Here is a 22,615-nt window from a genome sequence, read left to right as displayed (position 1 = left end):
AAAAAAAAAAAAGCTTCCAAAGGAAAAGTATACAATTGTGAGTCCCACTTATACCTATTGACTTCCTAATTAATTAAATGCCATCATCAAATTATATTTCATAGCTCCTTCATTACCTGATCTTTTTCATTTTGTCACTCATCCATCCATTTACCCATCCATCCATCCACCCACCCATCCATCTATCTAGCAAAAGTTTATTGAGCACTTACTTTATCCCAGGCACTGAGAATGAAATAAATACAAAGAAAGAACCCTGCCCTCAAGGATGAAAGACAAACAAATAAAATGATTAGAAGTTGGAGTAAGTGCTATAAAAGAAAGAAAAAACATTTAATGGGAGAGTAAATAGCAGAAGTGGGTGTTCCTGCTTTAGGTAGGATGGGGGCAGGGGAAGCCCTCCCTAGGGAAGAAACAGAAAACCTGTGAGACCTCATCGGAAAGGTGAGAAGGAGCCCCCCTGGGAAGGAGCCCCTGGAGCAGCCATTCTGTCCTTCCTCCTCACTCTTACCATGGGCCTGTGTATGTGAGTTTGGGGTTTCTCTGGGGTGAGCCCCAGAGAAGCAGAGCCTCTTGCGTCTTCCTGTTTCTCTTCCCCACAGCACTTGAGAGGTGTCTCTCAAGTGCTGGGTGCATCAGTAAATGTTTGAGTAGAAGGGCCTTTCGGTGGCATCTTTTTCCAGAGCGTGAACACGATGGCATGTGGGAAAAAGAGGGGATGTGTTTGTTACTCTGGAGAGTAGTTTGTGAGTTTTGTAATCACTTTCATGATACTCGTGAATCAAGGCTTTCACTCAACATTCAAAGCATATCCATTGAAACTCCAAGTGAACACTTTAACATATCGAACTATTCAAGTAAAGAGTTCTTTATTCAACAAATAAAGGGAACTTACATTCTTGTGTGTTTTTCTGTCACTCTTGGAGAGATAATTTACATAGAATATATTATATATAATTATGTATATTATAATATGTTATATAATAGTGGTTCCCAGGCCTTACTTCACATTGTCCTTTATGAGATTTTTTTTTAAAATATGGAGTTCAAAACCATGCCTTTGGAGAGTCTCAATCATTTGTTTGGGGAAAGATTCTTGACATTTGCATTTTTAAATGCTCCTGAGTTGATTTTAAGGAGATGGAGTGGGGAGAAATGTCCCCAGGTGCTTCTGATAGGAATACAGGTTTGGGAACCATTGGCTGGGATCACAATAAAACGTGATGGGTAGGTGCTTCCTAAATTGTATGTAGGGGGTAGTTCATGGGTCAGTATAGTCCTTGGCATGTATTAAGTCCTCAAATGTTAACTATTGTGAGGGTGGTGAGTAGAAGTAGTTTATTGAAAAGAGCAATAACTATCAGAAGGAAAGATATAAGAAAATGATGTGCTTTGGGGGCAATAAAACATTTGATACCCAAATAAATCAAGAAGAATTCTGACTGTGATAAAACAGTGGTTCTACTTTTCTTCAGCTGAGTTTTGGACAGGATAACAAGTAAAACCTCTTATCTCTTCCCTAACATGTTCAACATAGTGATTGAATTTTTCCTTCAAAAAAGATTGTGGCCCAAATTTAGCCAAAAAAAAAAAAGAGAAAAAGTTGGCTGTCACTTGGATGTTTGATAGTTTTAAGTTCCATTTTAGTTAAGGTTGTCTTTGAAAAAAGTCAGTAAGAATTCTGATGACTCTAGTTGATTTGCTGGAATTTGGGGCAAGGAGTAGTAATTAAGATTTTAATTGTATTGGAGTACAGGTAATATTTTTATTCTGCATTCAGCGTTTTGTATTAAAGAATAGTATCTTTCTTTCTCCTCTGCTACCAATTCTTAGTTTGTGTTTAAATTTAGGGTTTCGGTGTATATATGCATTTATGTATATATGTGTGTGTTTATACATGTGCATTTGTATACGTATATGCACTTAGGATACATATCTGAATAGTACAAATGTGAACAAGAGAGTTGCTTATACATTATAGATTAATCCATTTTAAACATATGAACATCAACCATGGACTATTTTTTTTTAACATCTTTATTGGAGTATAATTGTTTTACAGTGGTGTGTTAGTTTCTGCTTTATAACAAAGTGAATCAGCTATACATATACATATGTTCCCATATCTCTTCCCTCTTGCGTCCCCCTCCCAACCTCCCTATCCCACCCCTCTAGGTGGTCACAAAGCACTGAGCTGATCTCCCTGTGCCATGCAGTTGCTTCCCACTAGCTAGCTATTTTACATTTGGTAGTGTATATATGTCAGTGCCACTCTCTCACTTCATCCCAGCTTACCCTTCCCCCTCCCTGTGTCCTCAAGTCCATTCTCTACGTCTGCGTCTTTATTCCTGAACCACGGACTATTTATTTTACTAGGTTCTAGGGATACAATAGTAAACCAAACAGACATGGTTCCTACCCCTCAGAAGACATTTGTTGAATAATTGCATGACTACTTGAGGGGCAGTATCGTGGAAATCTATGTAATGTTTTATGAATTTTGTAGATGGTGTCAGATGTGTAGGTCAAGCTTTATTCCATTTGCCAGTGGGTATTTCATTGCTGTGTTCAGGGAGATCCCCCAAGAACATTAGCATAACATAGGTATTTCTGAAGTACCATGAATAAGTTGAACACGTGCCCCTTAAAGGTAATTTTACTTGGACACTTATGTAAATGGTCAATGGTTAGCCTCCTTGGGGTGGTAGATTGTCCAGGACAAAATATCAGGCGATGTCATTGGCGGGACACGCCAGGGGAGCATTTGCTACCACATTCTGTCCCTGCTGGAACGGCTGGAATTGATTCCATTGGTTTTGTGATCAACGTTTGAGAGCCCACGGAGAGCACAGGTTTTCCCTGTGTGTAAGCGTGTAATAAATCAGGGTTTCAGTTGTAAAACTTCCCCCGGTGCATTGTAACTTAATGCAGCTTCAAATAGTGTCCAAGGTGGGAGAGAGTCCAGCTTGGTCTTTTTAAAAAATCATCCCTTTAAGGTCCTGATATGGTAATTTCCTACCGTCTCTGTTTTCTTTGATCTTTCAGTTTCTTTATGTTTTTGTTTTACTCTGTTGCATTTCCATTGGTTCTGTAGATTGGTCAGTGTGCATCCAAAATAGACAGTTCCAACTACAATCATAATTGTAAGAGCTATTTTTTTTTTTTTTTTTTTTTTTTTTTTTGCAGTATGCGGGCCTCTCACCGTTGTGGCCTCTCCTGCTGTGGAGCACAGGCTCCAGACGCGCAGGCTCAGCGGCCATGGCTCACGGGCCCAGCCACTCCGCGGCATATGGGATCCTCCCGGACCGGGGCACGAACCCATATCCCCTGCATCGGCAGGCGGACTCTCAACCACTGCGCCACCAGGGAGGCCCTAAGAGCTATTTTTTTAATTGAGAGCTTACTATGTGTCAGACTGTGCCATACACGTTACATATATTGTTTACTTCAGTTTTAACAATAGCCTACAGGATAGCCATTGATCATTTCCCCTTTCTCAAGTGAAGAAACTGGGGCATGGAAAGTTTAGTAAATTTGCACAAGGTCACAGAATGAGTAAGTGCTGGGATTTGAACCTGGTTAAGTTGACACCAGAACCTGTGTTCTTCTTTTTTTTTTTAATTAATTAATTTATTTATTTATTTATGGCTGCATTGGGTCTTCGTTGCTGCGTGCAGGCTTTCTGTAGTTGTGGTGAGCGGGGGCTACTCTCCGTTCCGGTGCACAGGCTTCTCATTGCAATTGGCTTCTCTTGTAGTGGAGTATGGGCTCTAGGCGCATAGGCTTCGGTAGTTGTGGCTCACAGGTTCTAGAGCACAGGCTCAGTAGTTGTAGTGCACGGGCTTAGTTGCTCTGAGACATGTGGGATCTTCCCGGACCAGGGCTTGAACCCATGTCCCCTGCATTGGCAGGCAGATTCTTAACCACTGCGCTGCCAGGGAAGTCCAGAACCTGTGTTGTTGATTTTTATGCCAAACTGTGCTAGAGGCAGGAGAAGTGAGGTATGGAGTAGTTTAGTAAGGGAAATAGTGTAGCATCTTAGTCATCTGTTAACCCTAGTACCCAGCACAATGCCAAGTGTGTAGAAACTCCTCAATAACTATTGTTAATGAATGCAGTCATTTGCATCAGGGACCTGGCTTCCCCACCCCACCCCCATTCCTTCTATTTATTGGTCTTTAGCTTTACCAGTAATCTACCCACTTTAATCCACTTCTCTCCACTCTTGTCCCTTCCCCCCTCCCCCATAAAGTATCATCACCTCCTACTAGGACTATTGCAGTAGCCAATCTTGCTCCTTCTCTAGGTGGTTCTTGATATAGCAGCCAGAGGGACCTTTCTAAAAGCTCAGATGTGAGCCCATCACTTCCCTGCTTACAACCTCTCAATGGTTTCCTGTTCATCTTGGAACAAAATCAGTGACTCTTCTCTGGTCTCCCAGATCCTGATGGTCTGGTCCTAGCCGCTGCTTTAGTCTCACGGACGCCATGATTTCCCTTACTCTCTGTCCTCCAGCCACAAAGAATCTTCCTTCTAACTCCCCACTTCAGGATTCTTGCACATGTCATTACCACTGCTCAGAAGACTCTTCTCCCGTGCCCCCCTCCACACCCGTAACCCATGACTGCTACCCCCACTCACTTCTATGCCCAGAGGCCCCTTCCTAAGGGAAACCTTTTCTGACCCTTACATTTTAAGCTTTCCCAGCTCCTTGTAGCATTTACCACATTTCATTATGTATTTGGGTGATTATTTAATATGTGTCCCACTAGACTGTAAACTCCAAGAGTTTGCACAGTGCCTGGGACGTAGTAAGTGTTCCATAAATATTTATTCAACAAAAGAAAAAATGAAAAATGAACAAAGAATAAAAAAAGCCAGAAATAGCTTGTCGGAGACTCCTGGCTGGATATTTGCTATTATTAAAGGGAAATTAAAGGAAGATAAATTCATTACATTATGAAATTCAAGTTGGATTATGGTTTTTAGAGACTGCATTGTTTTCCAACTATGTACTTCGGAGACAAACTCTTAGGCACAGAGAGGTGAAGTAACTTGCCCAGGGTACACAGCTAGTCCATGTCAGATGTCTTTGTTCTGACCTCTGAGTTGTGTGTAAGGAGAAACAGACATATTTTCATAACTGTGCAGGACATCTTTGGTGTGCTGAGTCTGTAGGAGCTGCATCAGTATTTGATAATATTGACGTCATGTCACAATTTTAAAGCATCTTTTGAGAGCATGTATTATTATTTCGGCACATCCAGAATTTAATTAGATGACAATCTAAGAATACACAGATGTATGGCCTAAAGATGTCTTAAAAGTTAGTGCCCACAGTTGAAGCAGCTTGTGTTTGACTTCCACAGGACTGGGCAAGGGTAGCCCTCCATATATTCTTGGGGTCTGAGGGTAAGGAATGTTGTCCAGATCTCTAGCTTGTCAGCAGGAGAGCATGTGCAGTAATCAAGCTCCAGTTCCAAAAATGCCTGTGCATGGATGCAAGGCAGCTAGAGGTGTGTGATGAGCTGTTGCCAGAGGTCCCCCCAGTTGAGAAGGGGCACAAGCTGTCCCACAACCCTCCTGGATTCTGTGGCTCTTTTAAGTGTTAGAAATTCACCGGTATGTGAAATTACCTCAGGTTTCACGTTCTCTGTAACGCGCAGCCACTGCAAGCCTCCACTGGTACCTGTGCTCGGGAGGGCTAAGTAAGCATCCCAAGGTGTCACCTGGCTGCCGGGTTGGATTTCTGGTGGTGCCTGTGTCCTTGCGAAGCCCCCGTTGCAGGGTGAGGCAGCATTTTTGTCCTGCAGGTACAGTAGGTACTGGATTAAACAGGTCTGCTGTTTCAGACAGACACCAGGCACCGTTGTAGCACGAGCTGTGTTTGGATTGGAGTTTCCAGGGCCTTATCAGGAGCCACCCCTAGTGACACAGCCAGTGCCAGAACTAACTTTGACTTTCACTCTTCACCAAGGGCTTGCAGAGCACCTTAAAGGAAAAAAGATGGAGGCGCTTAGAGTTCAGATGTTCATGCCTTGTTCCTTTGAAAGCTTATATCTGTAAGTGAAGTTTTATTCTGGAAATAATCCTGGGACCACTTGACAGGAGTTTAGTTTTTTGTTTTTTTGTTTTTGTTTTTTGAGGGGAGGACAGAGAAAGGGGAGGTTCTATTCGGAGTTAAAAATACTGGAACTGTTACTCTGTGACTGTGGCTTTAATCGGCTTCAGCTGTAACCTCTAGTAGGTGGCTATGACAAGGATAACGGCTAATTTGTGGGGGGAGGCGGGATTGAAATGCTAGCCCATTAGCTCTGCCTTCTCTTTGGAAATGGAATGTTGGTCTTAAATTAATCATGCCAAAAATGACTGCTTGAAAAATCTGAGTGAGAACAGAGCTGGATTTATGATTACTAGGTAGACTGCAGCCCAGCTTTGTGATGAATAAAAAAGGGTTTTCTTCGGGAAAACGAGCGTGCTTAGTGACATTGGTCAAAATTGCCCCATTGCAAACACTTCGGATATTTTGCTTTCTCCCTCCCCCGCCCCCGCTCGCAACTGCGAAGTAGTAACAGTTGCATTAATAAACATCTCGTTTGCATTTCTGCATATTGATTTTTTTTTTTTTTTTTTTCTCTTTGAGAGGAAAACAAAACATCCAAAATCAGAATCATCTGTCTGGCATAGCAATGTAGAACAAGCTTGAAATTGGCACTTTCAAAGAAATACTAAAATGGAGAAATGCTAAATGGATCATAGCTCTCCCCTCCCACTCCCCCATTTCCTTTAACATGTACTTTCAGTGTTAGGTGATAAGATTTGAAAACAATACTAAAAGCTGTGTCCCTAAGTGAATAAGCATTCAAGCAAATCAACTTAAGCAAAAGCCACCTCTGGAGCTTAATAATTATTTACTGAACGTTCCTGGGTCATGAGAGAGGTTCTGATTAAGTCAGAAAAGCATTATGTTCAGCAGCTTGTGAAGGTGTGTTTAAAGACGGCAAGAATCATGGAAAAATACTCAATGTAGCGGAACTATTTTGAGAATTTGATTCTGAAAGAAATAAAATTCCCATAAATGTAATTGTGGTAAAAGTTCCTAATGTTCAGTAGGGAAATCTTTAAAAAGTTTTACAGTAGCTTTAAAAATTATTTTTAATTTGCTATTTTTGCTGTATTGTTTGCTTTTATAGATGTTTTTCATTGTATGTCCTTAAAACAGTCTAATTACTCATTTATCTAAAATGATAGAACATTTTATGAACAGAGTATACATAATTGTGTATTTAAAATGTCATCCTGTTAGAAATGTTATAATTTTCTGCTTTGTAAATCAGATACTAGTTAGGGAGATGATGGCTAGTCTTTGTGATTCATACCCCACAAAAATGTCCCCTATAACTTACTAATTTTTGAAATATTATTTTTAAGCAAGTTAATGGATATCATGATTGGATAAAACATGCCATTCAGCTTAAGAACAGTAGTGGTGTCATCCTTGAATTTACACCCAAATTAATTCTTAATTTCAACTACTTTTGCTTAATTGATTTTGAATTTTTTTTTTTTCTGGTTAACTAAAATACTGGCCGCAGGAACATGCTTCCTTTATGAACCCGCAGAATGAAATTCTTAGCACACATCTTTGACAAAACTTGTTCACTGAGCTGTTGCCCATTAATTTCTTTGTGCCTGCTCTTTTGGGGAGGGCACACACTGTGAATTAATTGTTTCTTTTGTATTTTCCTCTAGGAAAGCAAAGAAACACCATAGCAGAAGGCAACATTGTAAGAGATTTGGCTTCCTAGAAAATAACTTGTCAGTTTTCACTAGTTTCAAGTTACTAGGAGCCTCAGAGGGTACCAATCCAGGAATTGAAGTACAGCACAGAAGAATCCATTGCCTATTACTTATTGTCTGCAGGGTGTGCTGGCCACTACTCTAAGAATCTTACTTGCATTAATACGTTCAGTTCTCATACTTGCTCTATGACAAAGGTACTTTTTCCTACCTCCATTTTGTAGATGACAAAATTAAGGTTTGGGCAGGTGAAAGATGCTGCCCATGTCATATAGCTGAGAAACGTTAGAGCTGGGATTTCAACAGAGGTATTCTGGGCCCATGTCTGTGCCTTTCTCTGTTCCGTTCTATGGATTCTCATTTCAGATACTGAATGAATTGATGCTTCTTCCTCTGCCTTTTAATTGAGTGTGTTTCTCCGATGCTCAGATTTCTGGATTATCCAAACTATAACTCCTTTGAGCTTTTGAGTGGCTATGATTAGTCCAGTGCCACAGTACTTGTCTATCAAATGGATTTCCTTATATCCAATTCAGTGTTGATTATAAGGTGACTGTTTGGGGGAGATGAAAACTCTACTAAATATATACAATGATTATATGACCTATTCTGACTTGAGAGCTCTTAAAATGTGGAAGGAAAGTTTGTCTTAGAATTAAGGTAATACAGTAGGTCTCTAGAACTGAGCTTTTTGGGAAAAGTGTGTTCTCTGCCACTGGATGACTCAAGCAAATGGTTTGACTAAAAGTCTTCCAACACTAAGGTTTTAGTGTTACCTGATTTTAGGAGGTGGGGTATTTGTTAGAATAGAGACACCAAATTTACTCTTTGGATAGATACTTATTTCATCCTACTATATGCTAAGTATTCTTTTAGGTGCTGGGGAATTTATATGTGAATAAAACAAAAATCTCTGCCCTCATAGTGCTGGCTCTATCTGGTCATGAAGGGCCAGGAACATGCCAGCTCTGTCCTTAAGTCTGGTTCTCATCCTCATGGTCCAAAGTGGCTGCTAGTCCTGCAACCATTACAGCTAAATTCAAGGAGACATGATGGCAAAGATGGGTTTCTCTTTAGGGAGAATTTTTGGACGTACCACATGACCTTTCTGCTTAAGTCTCATTGGCAAAACTTAGGCGTGAAGCCAACCTAGCTCCTGGAAAGCTGGGAAATGTTGTGAGTGGCAGTGTACCAGCCTAAACAAGGAGAAAATAGAATGGATACTAGATTGTTTGAGTTGTAGCTCTTAGGCTGAAACATTGATTTTTTTTTTCTTTTTTGGAATAACTTATTTTCTAAAATGCCACAAAAATGAGCTATGGTATAACAGAGCACATCCAACTGACTTAAACAGAAATGGAGATTGAGAGTCCCTTGTAAATCAATATCCTATGTCCAGGGTTATCAAGGCTTCAGGGTTATCAAACCATCAAGGATGGTTTGATCCAGATGCTCTGTGTCATCTAAACACTGGCTCCTTCTTCATTCTTCCTTCTTAGGCTTCTGTTCCCTCTTTCAACTCACTTCACTGTTTGGTTTAGTTTGGCTTTCTTTTCCCATAGGTCCAGGAAGTTCCAGATTTATATCCTAGCATCTTCCCAAACATTAGTATACATAGAGGTCTTTTACCCCACTATTTTTAGTCAGTATTTCTATTTCTACTCAGCATAGGGCTGACTGTTATTGGACCATTTTAGAGCACAAGCACATTCGATGGGTATGCTGATTGGTCCAACTTATGCTGTGTTTCTATGTCTGGAGTTGGCAGCATCGCCATAACCTACCTTGTGAACGGAAAGTGAGGAGACTGATTTTTCAAGGTGAAATCAGGGTACTTTGCCAAAGAAGTGGGACAGGATGCTGGGCAGGCATAAGTAACATGTGACCACCATAAATCATTACCACTATTTGTAAGGCTGGCTTTTAAACCATGACAGGTGCACACATTCACTGCTCCTGAGATCACAATTGGTACTTTTGTCTTGATTTCCACACAGTATTGCAGACTTTGCATCTTGGTTGATATGTTCTAGACATGCAGTAATTGTTAAGCGATTAAGGCTTCTGAATCTTCTCTGACCTGTTGTGACGTTGTCTAGACAAGTGGACAGAGCATGCCCTGTGACTGGGGCAGTTATTTGAGTAGAGATAGAAGGCTTTTCTGTCTTTAAAAAGATCCTTCCAATTACTTACACACTCATGTCTGAATTCTGTCATTAGATTGTCATAGTTTTGGATAAAAAGTTCCTTCTTTTAAAATACTCTAAGTGGGATATCTTGTCATGCCATATCAATTACTTACACCTTATAGGCGAAATTTTCAGAGCCTTTTAAAGCATGGCATCTAGATATGAATGAGATTCCATAGTCGGACAGTGTAAACAAGAATTCTAGAACATGGTCTAGTGAAAGGCAGCTTGATAGGAGAGACAAGAAGCGTGAGTGTGGGACCCTCAACTTTATCTGCTTTATAGCTTTTTGATAGTAGGCTGACGGAAATAATTTCTTCGAGGGGAATTGAGAGTTAGGAGCATGGAAACCCGTGGTGGCATCTGTGGGAAATGGAGGACAGTCATGGCCTTAAAATGAGGAAATGGCATCCTCATATCCTTGTTGGAAAATATCTTTTAGTAAGAGAGTCTCCTTGGTTGGAGTGTATAGAAGTGAGAAACTCTCTTTGGGAGGGGTGAAAATAATCAACTTAAAAAAAATCTGATGAGGAACGTTGCCTAGAAGAACATTGGTCTAATATTACAGAGGTCTCAAACATTTTTGGTCACCCCTCCTAGTTAAAGTAAGGTTTTTTGCAAGCAGACTCTCTCAACGTGTTTTTATTTTACTTATAAATTTTATACATGTGCCACCATACTAATACTATATTATAATATACAACATGTACAAAAATAGAAAATAGAAATGATGGATAAGTTTTATATAAATTTTAATCTTTTCTTCCTGCACTCCAGGGTATCATTTTTCTGTACCCTCTTTTGAAGAATATTGATATATTGGGAATCTCATTATGTTTCTTTTTGATTTTGATATAATCAGTTATTGAAATTACTCTTACTGGCATCTGTCAAAGGTCCAGCTTGAAGAATACTAATCCTGAGTAGATACGGAGAGACTACGATGTTTTTAAACTAATTGGGGTCCAGGTGTTGAAAAGTAAGAGTTTTAGATTTTTAACTTGCGTATGATTGCTGGTTCTTGCTTTTAGAATGCTTTCCTCCTTTTGTACCATGGAGAGTAAAGAGCTCCAGAGGACAGGTGTTCTGTCCTCTCTGGACACCATGCTACCCTCACGTCTAGCAGAACCCGGCCCTTGGAAATGCTTTGCCAAAGCATTCAAATATTCGTTGAAGGAAAGAAGAGGAGGAAGACAAGCTGCACTTTGCAAGTCTTTTTATTTCCTCCATGCCAGAAACATGTAGTTTTTATTGTCTGAGCTGGTAATGTTACCAGAAAAAGCTGGATGTTTGGCATGTTTTCATGTTTTTTTCTTGACCACTAAAACCAAGGTTGGTGATGCCTGAAGTCCACAAGATCTCAATTTTTGAAGCCAAACTGTGAAATCTGGTACTTTCATGTTTACGTGAGTTATACTCTCAGTTATTTTAAGTGAGATACATATTTATCACATATATCATATATACCATATATCAGACATACCATATATTTCATATATATATCATGTAGACAAGTAACAATGTATTTTCTTATTGGTACTTGCGTCCACCATTCACGATGAAGAAGTCATCTTTACGCTTACAAAGCGATGACTTTGGAAGGAACGGAAAGGTTAAGATAATGGAAGTGCTGATCATTCTAAAATGTTAGATACCCAGACTGCCATTTAAAAAGATATGTCCATTTACTGACTCTTATTTCGGTGATTTATGCACTTGGACTTACTTTCTAAAGACTCTTAAAATTTTCTTTTTGCTGACAGAACAACATTTTTGTAGATTCAACCTGTGGATTTTTTCCTTATGATAGAGTAGTTGTGTTGTAACCATGACGATCCATTGGCAGTATCTGCACAAATGTTTTTGTCTGTTTGATTTTATAGCCTGTTTGGCAGGAGTAAGTAGTCCTTCCCATTTCATTCCGTTCAACATGTTGGGTTCAGTATCAGAAGGACTCTTCAGAGCTCTTGTGAGGGTTACTGGAGGTGGGGAATGGAATGTGCATTTCCTCAGACATGGAAGAAAGTGTTCTGGTCTAAGAGTCAAAAGATGTGGGTTCATGTCCCAGCTCTTCTACTAAACAAATGGGTGATCTTAGGTGTTCTAGTTTCTAAACATGGCATCCGAATCAGGAGCAGAGTTTTTGTAGACACATTGATTCCTAGGCCTTAGCTAACCTGAAGTCAGAATTTCTAGGGATAGAGCCTGGGCATTTTGACTTTAGACAGCGGATATTGTGGCAGCCAGTCTTTTGCATTTGGAAACCCTGGTAGCTTAACCTGTTCTCGGTATAGCTTTCTTACCTGTGCATGAGGTTAATTATCATGCCTTCCTGCATCTCCACTGTGTATGCGAACATTAGCCATTGTGCTTTCCTGGACATAATTACATTGTATCCAGTACAGGCAAATGCTAGGCTTTGAGCTCTATCACCTGAATGATTATAAAGAAGATTAGTTTTTCCTGGAGAAAAATGCTAGGATTTTTACTTCATATCTGGTGAGAGAACTGCAGGGTAAATTATCTTCCCTCCACTCCTGCAAAACTTTGTCAGATTCTCTGAATTAAATAGGGATTGCCTAAACCTTAAAAGGCAGATCTGCTATGGTCCAAACTTGCATATAGGCTTATGAAAATTCACTTCCTTGCATCAAAAAAGAAGTAGCATGTTCATGGTTTCATATTTTTTTACTACTAATTTTTGAGCTCTGTTCCAGTTTATGTGACCTATGTTCTGGTTATTGTGCTAAGCTTTTTACATCTATTACAAATTTTAATCCTCCTAACAATGCTGAGAGGCAGATATATTAAACAGTCTATAAATAAGGAAAACCGAAGCTCAAAGAGATTGACTGACTTGGCCATGGCCACAGGTTAGTAAGTGTCAGGGCTGTACTCTGCCTGAGGAATTGAAGAGAGGAAATGCAGGGGAAAGTGTATCAGCTCCTTCCTCCTGAAAGGTAAGTTTCAGCTGACAACCAGATTCATGTCTTGGATGACGATGATATGGAGACCAAAGACTGATTCCTAAAGTCTGGTGAGGGGGTATTGGCATCACTGTTAAACGTGAAGGGTGGTCAGGCAGGTGTTGTTTGGCTGGCAAGGTATTGGATTTCATGGAATTTCTGATACATTTAAGTGGTTGATCAAGGCAGTGGAATTAACTCTGAATTTAGGAACATACCAGATAATTCAGAGCACATGTCCACATACCTCTGTCATCACAGAGAAGAGGCAGACTTTGAAGGTTAAAAATGTAAATTCAGCCATCGAGGTAGGAACTTGAGTCACATTTACGGCTATTTATGTAAGTGTCCATATTCTAGCCACTGTGTTGAGCACTTTAACTTAGCTCACTCGATCACTGCTGTACATTTAGGGGGTGGGTTTTGGAGAGGCTCAGAGAGGTTGAGTGGCTCGTTAAAGAACAGATTGCTCAGCAGTGACTGAGCTAGAACTTGTGTCCAGTTGATGGCCGTCCTCCTTGAGTTACCACTGAGCATTTCCCACTTGTCAGGGAGGTTGCATGTCTGACTTCAGTGATTCGGGTAAGTGCCAGTAAAGGCATTTGTCTCCCCTTCAGTTGGCTTTCAAAGGGTGATTCCTTGTGATGAGATGTATACCTTCCCATGTGGAACTAGATAAGAGCCAGATAATCTACATAATTGACTTAATTTTAAGGCATCGTAGAAAAATTATATGACCCTGGCTTTAAACTCTATGAGATTAGAAACCAGGTGTTCCCAGCACCTGGCACAGAGGAAAAACTCAATAACTATTTGTTGAATAAATGACCTTTACATAATCTGATTAAAAGGAATCAGACTGATGGAATTAGGATTATCTAATGCAGATTGGGCCCTGGATGAGTTCAGTTAGCTTTAAAATTAAATACATTGAGACAACTCGTTCTTGCTTATTATTAGTAGTTTAAGCATCAGGTCCTCATTTTAAAAATAAGCTTTTGGCCACCTGTAATATTGTCACATAAACCACGACTTTGAGTTTAAAACATTATGCTCATTTGACCTGCTAACATTTTGAAGTGTAGGCATCTCCATTTTTGTCAGCAAGGTGATAATTGCCCATTCAATTATTTCTAAGAGAAAGCGATGTTTAAAAGATCGAGAGTAAGGCTGAGGATCTGAGAGTCATCTTTAACATGGAAATATCCCGCAGGGAGTGTGTGTAGTGAAGTGACTACTTTTTCCTTTTTTTGAGAAGATTTATTAAAATGTCAATTAGCTGAGCCCTGCTAGATTTTCTTTTGTGGAGTTTTAATTTATTTATAGGGGTCTACCAAATAAATATGTATTTTTTTTCCTGATAGGCTATTTCAGTAAGTACTTTAAATGATACTGTTGTTGACTTTAAAGTCTGCAGCCTTAGTGTGGTTGATAACTAGTAATTTTAACTTAAGATGTCGCAAGAATGCTTTACTGTTAATTGAAAGGATTTTCCCCCCTGTATCACAGCCAATGGCTTGTCTTGAGCAGCTAATTAGTGCGATTTTTCCACAGCTGCATTTGCTACGGCACAAAGGTTTGCTCCTGATTTTATCAAAAGGATCAGTCTCTCTGGGAATGTTTTAACCTGACAGGCTTTGAATAGTAAGACCATCTATTTATTTATTTATTTTTAAATAGCCTTCTTCTCTGGGTTTAGGAAAGTACATTTGAGCTCTGAACACATACTCACAAGTGGGAAAATGCATTTTCTTTTGATGTCCCTTTAGCAGAAACTTACCAGGTCAATGGATTATTTTTGAGCAATGGCTAGGTATTTTTATGGTGTGGATGAATGTATGCTATACAAATAATACAGAGTATTTACATTGTTCAGTCTTTGTACACCTGTAGGAAACTATAAAGGAAAGGGGGATTAAGTCTTCTGGATTCTGAAGACTTCCAAGAGAACCAGTGTGCTGGATATAAGTCAGTACTTTCCCATCCTATTGTCAACATACTGTCTGTGATGGATCCAGTGTCTTCTAGCCAAACGGTGGCTTTGATCACTCAAGTTATTTCTTCAAGCTTGTAAATTAGTTCATGTTCCTCATGTTCTTAAATTAGTGGCATATATTCTGCCATTGAAAAAATATTATGGCTTTATTATGGTTTGCAGGGGAAAAAGTAAAGAGAAAGAGATTTACCTATAATTCCACTGCCACGGTGGCAACTGTGATCATCTTGCTAGTCATGTGTGTATTTGTGTACGTACACGCTCTCTCCTTATTTTAAATTAGAATGTAAATCCACTTGTGATCCTACTTTTTAATTTACTCTTAGGACATGCATTTCTCACTTTGTAGTTGTGCGATTAAAAAAAAGATATATTATCAAATCTATGTATCATAATTTACTTTTTTTTAAACCTATTTTATTCTTAAATCTTTTGAATGGTTTTATTTGTTTCCTCAACTTTACCGAGGTATAACTAACAAGATTATTTAAGGTGTATAATGCGATGATTTTTTACATGTATGCTTTGTGAAACACATTTATCACCTCACATGGTTACTATTTATTTTCTTTTTTGTGGTGAGAACACTTAAGATCTGCTCTTTTAGTAAATTTCAAGTGTACAATACAGAATTATTCATTACAGTCACCGTGCTGTGCACTAGATCCCCAGAACTTACTCATCTTATAACTAAAAGTTTGTATTCTTTGACCCACATCTCCCCTCATAATTTACATAATCATGTTCATATTAAGGGACAAATTTAGGTGGTTCACAATATTGTGCAATTTGTCAACAGCTTTGTAATGTCAGGTTTTCCACATTTTGAATTTTTTTCTTAGGAAAATTATCCATCAATGAAATTTCTGAATCAAATTGATAATACTGTTATTTTCTCTTTTTTTTGATTAATTAATTTACTTTTGGCTGCCTTGGGTCTTTGTTGCTGCACGCGGGCTTTCTCTAGTTGTGGCGAGCGGGGGCTACTCTTTGTTGCGGTGTGTGGGCTTCTCATTGTGGTGGCTTCTCTTGCTATGGAGCACAGGCTCTAGGCGTGCGGGTTTCAGTAGTTGTGGCACGTGGGCTCAGTTGTTGTGGCTCACGGGCTCTAGAGTGCAGGCTCAGTAGTTGTGGCTCACCAGCTTAGTTGCTCTGTGGCATGTGGGATCTTCCCCGGACCAGGGCTTGAACCCGTGTCCCCTGCGTTGGCAGGTGGATTCTTAACCACTGCACCACCAGAGAAGCCCAGTACTGTTGTTTTCTTAAAGGTTTGTGATAATGTATACTGGCAATGGCTCAGGGTAGCATTATCTTTGCACTTATTCTTGTAGTGAACATTTTTTTAAGTTGAATCCTACCTTGAATGCTTTCTTGCAGCTGGCTTTTCTAAGTTTATTATATTGTGTAGTTTTTATTCACAACCATAAATATATCTCTACACCATTTTTAGTGGCTATATATAGTATTATAATATATTAACTTATCACAGTTTATTGAACCAGTTTTCTGTGCTGAGTAATGAGTTAACTGCTAGTATAAGTTTTATTATGTAATTTTCTGGAACTATGTGAGGGTGCAATGCAAACATTTCTTCATCCTTTAGCATGTTTTTTTACCTGTAGAGTTTGAAGGTTCCTATCTTTAAGGAATTTATAAGGCTGGTCTGTGATTTAATGGCTTTATTTTGCCTTTGTTAGAAGATAAGGACAATATTGGGATTTATACTCAAGGAAGGAAGCTTAAAGGTGCAAATACTTCTTTTGGAGAGTAATTTTGGAGTGAATATTTTGTCAAATGTTACTCTTTTTTCTGTTTCCAGTGCTAATTAAGATTTTATATTCTTTGCCCTAAATAGGGATTTTTTTAAAAAAGAAAATGATATTACTGGAAACAATTAAAATTTCTAGATAATAATAATTGCAACAGCAAACCTTTATTAAGGCAGTACTACATAGCACTCATTAAGGGATTTGTGTGCCTTATTTCATTCATTATTTTATTTAATCCTCACAGAATCCCTAAGAGGTAGGGCTTTAGCGTATAAATGATGCAAAAGACATTTAAAAAAACATCTCCCATTTTAATAAATGGGTAATTAAAAAAAATTATTGTTATTCCTCTTTTTTGGATATGGTAACTAAGGCAGAGAGGTTTAATTATGTGTTGATGTCATAGAGCTGGCAAGATAAGCAATAGAAAACCATATTTAGGAAAATCAGGAAGTCCTTTCTTTTTGACTTACGACAAGGGTTTAAGCTTTTTAAATAATTTTGGGTAGTATAAGTACCAATACCATCAGAGGTAGGCCTCATGGGGAACTCACAAAGTGTGTGTAGGATAGGGCTTGCCAAGGCGAATCAGAAGAAAAGACAGTATAAAGAAAACCAGGGAAAGAAGAATTGGGTTGTCAAACTAGCTTGTCTTCTGCCCTCTTTCCTGAAGACTGGGGTCGAGTTCAGTGTTAACATTCTGGTCCAAATGCTTCTTTCATTAATAATTTTTACTTCCTGTATCATAGAAAAATTTCCCCATGACAAAGTTCACCTTTTCTTTAAACTATTCTGTGTTAGTAAACATTTTAGATATCTTCAAGGAATTTAGATAGCATGTAGGAGTAGCTATTTGGTTAGATCTGGCTATAAAAAAGGAAATCAAACAATTTATTTTTAAATGTGGAAATCTGGGTGCCATTAAGACGCCTCTCTTCTTGGCACTTCATATGGTGGCACTATATTTGGTGGTGATGAGTAGTATGCAGTATAAAATGTCAAAAAAATAAGTGTATGATAAAAATGCCTAGATGCAATCAAGCTGACTTGTTTTAATTCAACTACTAATGACTTAAATCCTGTCAGCTCTTGATTTTCAATTAGGTGGAATACTACTCTGCGATCTGATTATATTTACCCAGGCTCATTTCATAGTTTGGTGCAATTTAGGATACCCCAAAATGCAAATGAAGGGTTTCATTAGGGAACTAAATTTGTGTTTTTTGGTTTTCCCACAGCAGTTCCGAGGAGCATCCTGGGGCCTCCAAGCCTCCAATAAGCTCCTCCAGTATGACATCACGCATCTTGCTACGCCAGCAACTCATGCGTGAGCAGATGCAGGAACAGGAACGCAGGGAGCAGCAGCAGAAGCTGCAGGCGGCCCAGTTCATGCAACAGAGAGTGCCCGTGAGTCAGACGCCAGCCATAAACGTCAGTGTGCCCGCCACCCTCCCCTCTGCCACCCAGGTGCCAATGGAAGTCCTTAAGGTACGTGATTGTCACTCTTGTTGGTTGGGCCAAGCCTTCTTCCTCTTCAACATTTTCCATTTTCTAGGTGTTTTATTTATCTCATCGTGTATTTGGTTATATTGACCCATGTGAATCATATTCATAAATGTCAACTCCATTGATTTCTACATGGCTTTGTATTTCCAAAGAAGGATGCCAACTAACTGTAAATTTAATAGTAACCCTCACTAAATGGGGGAAGAGTGTTGATGTTTCATGAGAAATTACAAGGAGGAACAGATGTTTGTTATAATGTTATCTTCCCATCTTTCTTTGGGAAAGTTTCAAAATGTACATGTTATCTGAAATGAGCTTCTTCTAATAGCTTGTGTATATTTTTTCCCTAAATACGTTCCATGGCCATTCTTTAGTGTTCTTCTTTCTTGAGTAAATAATCTTGGCTGTAGAATCTGATTCTTTTAGAAAGTCTCTTCAGATATAAAACAGTAGAAGCACTTTCTACGCTTTAATAACCAGACTGCATAATCCTTTAACTGAAGTGAGTTGTCTGTTTTGGGTCTCTTTGATTTCTTGCTAGAGTAGAAACTGCAGGAGCTTGTTAGCATCATTCTGTTGGGGACATATAACTTCCTAATTATCACGGGAAATTGTAACGAGTCTAAGAATAGAATTCCATCTCACACATGGGTCCTGCACATCACATTGGGAGTTACTCCTTGTTTAAAGATAAACATTCCAAGATGTTAAAAAAAAAAAAAAAAAGAAATTAGGTTAGATTGAATTTTTCATTATCATTTCAACAGAGTGCTATTTAAAAAATTAAAATTTGAGAAAAAAAGCAAATTGAGCAATCTTACTAATGAAGAAAAATGTGTCTTAAGTCAAATTGGCAGTACATATTTTTATTATTTAAATTTAGAAAGATATAGCACATTATTTAGATGTTTATGTTACGTCAAATGTTTGTTTTAAAAAGAGTATTGAAAAATAAAATAATAAAAATAAAAAAAAAGATAAACATTCCAACTCTTAAATGTGACTGATGCAAGTAAAGTTAAAAGAAAAGTAAGGGGACTTCCTTATTTTTTAATATTTTTAATCCCATCACCTAATTATTTCATTCGGAAGTGTCCCAAGTATTACTGTTCATTAAACAATGTGAACTTCACCCGCCGGTGATTGATTGTTGGGCATTGTATTCATTTCTGTGCTCAGAAAAAGGACATCTCCCACTTTTTAAAGTTTACTATGAAAGCAAATAGAGAGGATGCTGTGTTTTAATTGGGAAGCAGTCTATGATTCTTACCAGGAAGTAGGAAAGGGATTCTTTAAAAACAAATTTTAAGTCAGTTATTTTCTTATTTGCAGAGACTCTTAAAACGTAGTGATGAAGTACTGAAACTCTTTCATAGAGAAACCAATTAAAATTCTGTTAGGGTGGAAAAGATCCAAATGGTTTAGCATAAAATTTTACTCTATTGTGATTGAAGTTCTGGATATTGCCACAATTAATGGGTATTTCATGCATACCCTATCCTCCCTCCCCCCCAAGTAAAGGCAAGGTTTTCTCTTGGAAATAGATTTTACATTAAATCTTTCTGTTCTGCTTGGGTGAAAATTGACAGTCACTAGGTTTTTACAGATCTAAGGTTTATTTAATATTTAAGTTATCTGGTGTTCACAAGAATCATAATTGTTTTGCCTATACCTTAGATTGTTTAAAGTCGTATGAATTAAGTAATAATAAAATAAAATGTGGAGAAATATGTCTGTTTTACTTACTATAATAGTCTGTTTTTTTAACCTGAAGGACAAATTTTGGAAGAGATGACACGGACTTGTGTTAGTAGTGGTTTATGTCTAATTCAAAGGTAATTCTTGATATTATATTAAAATATATTAGCTGAAATCTATATTCCTATTAAGGCAGTTATATTCAGTGGAAGAGAAATTACCCAAATATGTTGAAAAATCATTTCCATATCATTTTAAAAAGGGACATTGTTTTAAAAAATTTTTATTACTTAGAATATGTAATATCATGAAATGATTAAAATTTAAATCTACACTAATTGGTTTGAATAATATACCTGTTTTTCCTTATATGTTACTATGTCCTGGTAACACTGGCCTTAGCTGCAACCCTCAATTTAGTTATGCCAGAAATATGTCCTAAGTTAAAGCATGAATAAATTGTTAGAACTGGGAGACCTAATCTAAATAAAAATGAACAAGTGGTAAATTTATATTTCATACTGAATTAGTTTAATCTCTGTTTAACTTGTGCATTTTTATACTTCATTTATATAAAGTAGTGAAGTGTGTCATATAAATGAAAAGAAAGAAGTGTAGGCATAGCAATGCAGATAGGTTTGGTAGCTATTTAGACAGATTTTAGTATCCTTAGGTAGGTGGAAGATCAAATAAAAATATATGATTTCATATAAGATGGCATTCTAAGAGATTCAAATTACATTTTAAAGGAGAGTATCATAAATGATTACTTCAAATACTTCAAATACTTAGTACTTTATGAAAATACTTTGCATATTTTCAAAAGTTTTATGTATGAAAATATTACGAATTATTATGGAAAGGTAAGTGAGAGAAATGTTTTTTTCTTTTCTCTTTTATAGTTTTTAAATCATATGCATATTATTATGAAGTAAATGGTTAATAGAAAAACAGCTAATTTGCTTAATCTTGGCCCATTTTTCTATGAATATACATTTTCAAGGCATAACACTGAATGTACTAATTTATATATAATGATACAGATTATTTAGAATAAATATCCCTTCTAATAGTATACTCTGAGTAAATTCATCATTTAATTTTTAAAGATTTAAATTGCTGAAATAGAACATACCTGCTTCTCAGTGGAGGTAGCTGTGTACAGTCAGACATGCTAGCGTGTGCTGGAGAGTCCTGGGCAGACCTCTCCTTCTCCCACTGGTTTGCAAGAACTTGATAGAAAATCACACACACAAACTCACGTTACCAACATTTTGCTGCCAGTGGGTTGAATGACTGATTTTGAAAAGCTAAATTAGTATTTTCTGGTTAATCCCTTTTCTTTTGTAGAGTTATGCTTAAAATATGAAGCTTTATAAAACATGTTTTAAATTGTTGACAGCTTCTAGTAAATTTAGGACTAATCTTTGGAATTCATAGGGATTGGAAATTCGCATTACTTATTCCTCACATGGTCGTCGTTCAGCCTATAAATTCATGAAGCTTTGCAGGATTAGCCTCTGGTTTCTACATTGATTTAATTAATTTATGGCTTTATTCATACTGTTGATTTTTTATGTTAGGTGATATGGAATGATTAATCGTATTGCTATGTATTTACATATTGGAGATATCCTTTAGGTTTCTTAATAACAGCCCTATTCAATTGGGCATTGTAATTTAAGGATGCTTCTTTGTCGTAAATGAACCAGTTCCTGGAGTGCATAATGCATTTTCCACAGTAGTGAACAGACTCTGTATGTCAAACTGCAAATGAACAAAGTATGTCATTAAGAACCATTAATGGAAGCGGTTTCTTCCACAGGTGGGTTTTTGACTTGCAAGCCTGAGGTTTGAAATTTGATCTATAGCTTCTTTCAGACAAAAGCAGAGGAACCAGGGAAAGGCCTTGTGGACACCTGTGAGGTCTCGTGGCTGAAGAAGCACCACATAGTAACCACTGCATTTTTGTCCGCACAGCCATCAAGCACGCATTTTCACTGTCTCATCTCTGTAGCTCTGACTGAATATAGAAACACCTGGTTGCTCTAATCTTGGACTGGCAGGTTCATCAGAATTCCTCCCCCTGCATGGACTCTGACAGTGTATACCTTGAAAACCTTAGTGTATAGTTTGAAAACATTTCTCTGTTTAGAAATATATGGGAAATTGCAAAGGATTTCTCTCTCTACTTCCCTTCCTTCCTTTCTTCGCCTTGGAATTGAAAAATTTAAAGGCAAGGTGTTTTCTCTGGAGTAAATTGTATATTGAATTTTTCTTTCTCCTGAGGAGAAAGCTTAGATGAATTTAAAAGAAAAAAAATATGTAATTTTAGGATATTTTCTTTTAAGTAGTTTGAAGGAATTTATTTTTAAATTTTTCCTTTTTTCCAAATCATCTCAGGTAATCCAAGGAATTAGGCAGATGACTGCAGAGTGAGAAAGGATGCTTGCTGTTCATCAGATACCGAAACACATTTTGCCAGGGCCCTCTATATTGTAAACTAAACTTATGTTGGCATTTATTGGGTGGTTGTCTCATGGTGTGGCATCCCATTTAGATGGTGATTCTAACAAGTCAGGATGGTTGGATGTCCTGTTTTCTTGTCACCATGTCCGACAACCAACATTCCATGAGATTTCACTGATGAGGGAAAGGGTGGGTGATTGAATTGCTGGCCTTTCTCTGTAA

At 37.9% G+C, this 22,615-nt stretch overlaps 1 protein-coding gene across 8 annotated transcripts in view; it reads left to right on the top strand.

Annotated features, from left to right (window-relative positions):
- The window catches only part of MITF (melanocyte inducing transcription factor), a gene marked incomplete at both ends in the record, with an annotated part of 224,516 nt that overhangs the window by 119,702 nt on the left and 82,199 nt on the right, over positions 1-22,615 (top strand). For 3 of the 8 annotated variants that reach the window (XM_079712800.1, XM_079712808.1, XM_079712805.1), the window contains one exon: positions 17,959-18,208. In XM_079712800.1, coding sequence (XP_079568926.1) covers positions 17,959-18,208 — 250 coding nt within the window. Of the gene's footprint in view, positions 1-5,991; positions 6,063-17,958; positions 18,209-22,615 lie in introns of those variants that run through there. The other 5 variants (XM_079712809.1, XM_079712806.1, XM_079712804.1 and 2 more) reach the window with 3 other exon arrangements.

This window comes from Hyperoodon ampullatus, assembly GCF_949752795.1.
Source record: "Hyperoodon ampullatus genome assembly, chromosome: 10".
In the NCBI taxonomy this organism is placed as follows: domain Eukaryota; kingdom Metazoa; phylum Chordata; class Mammalia; order Artiodactyla; family Ziphiidae; genus Hyperoodon; species Hyperoodon ampullatus.
This window is presented reverse-complemented; position numbering and strand designations above follow the sequence as displayed.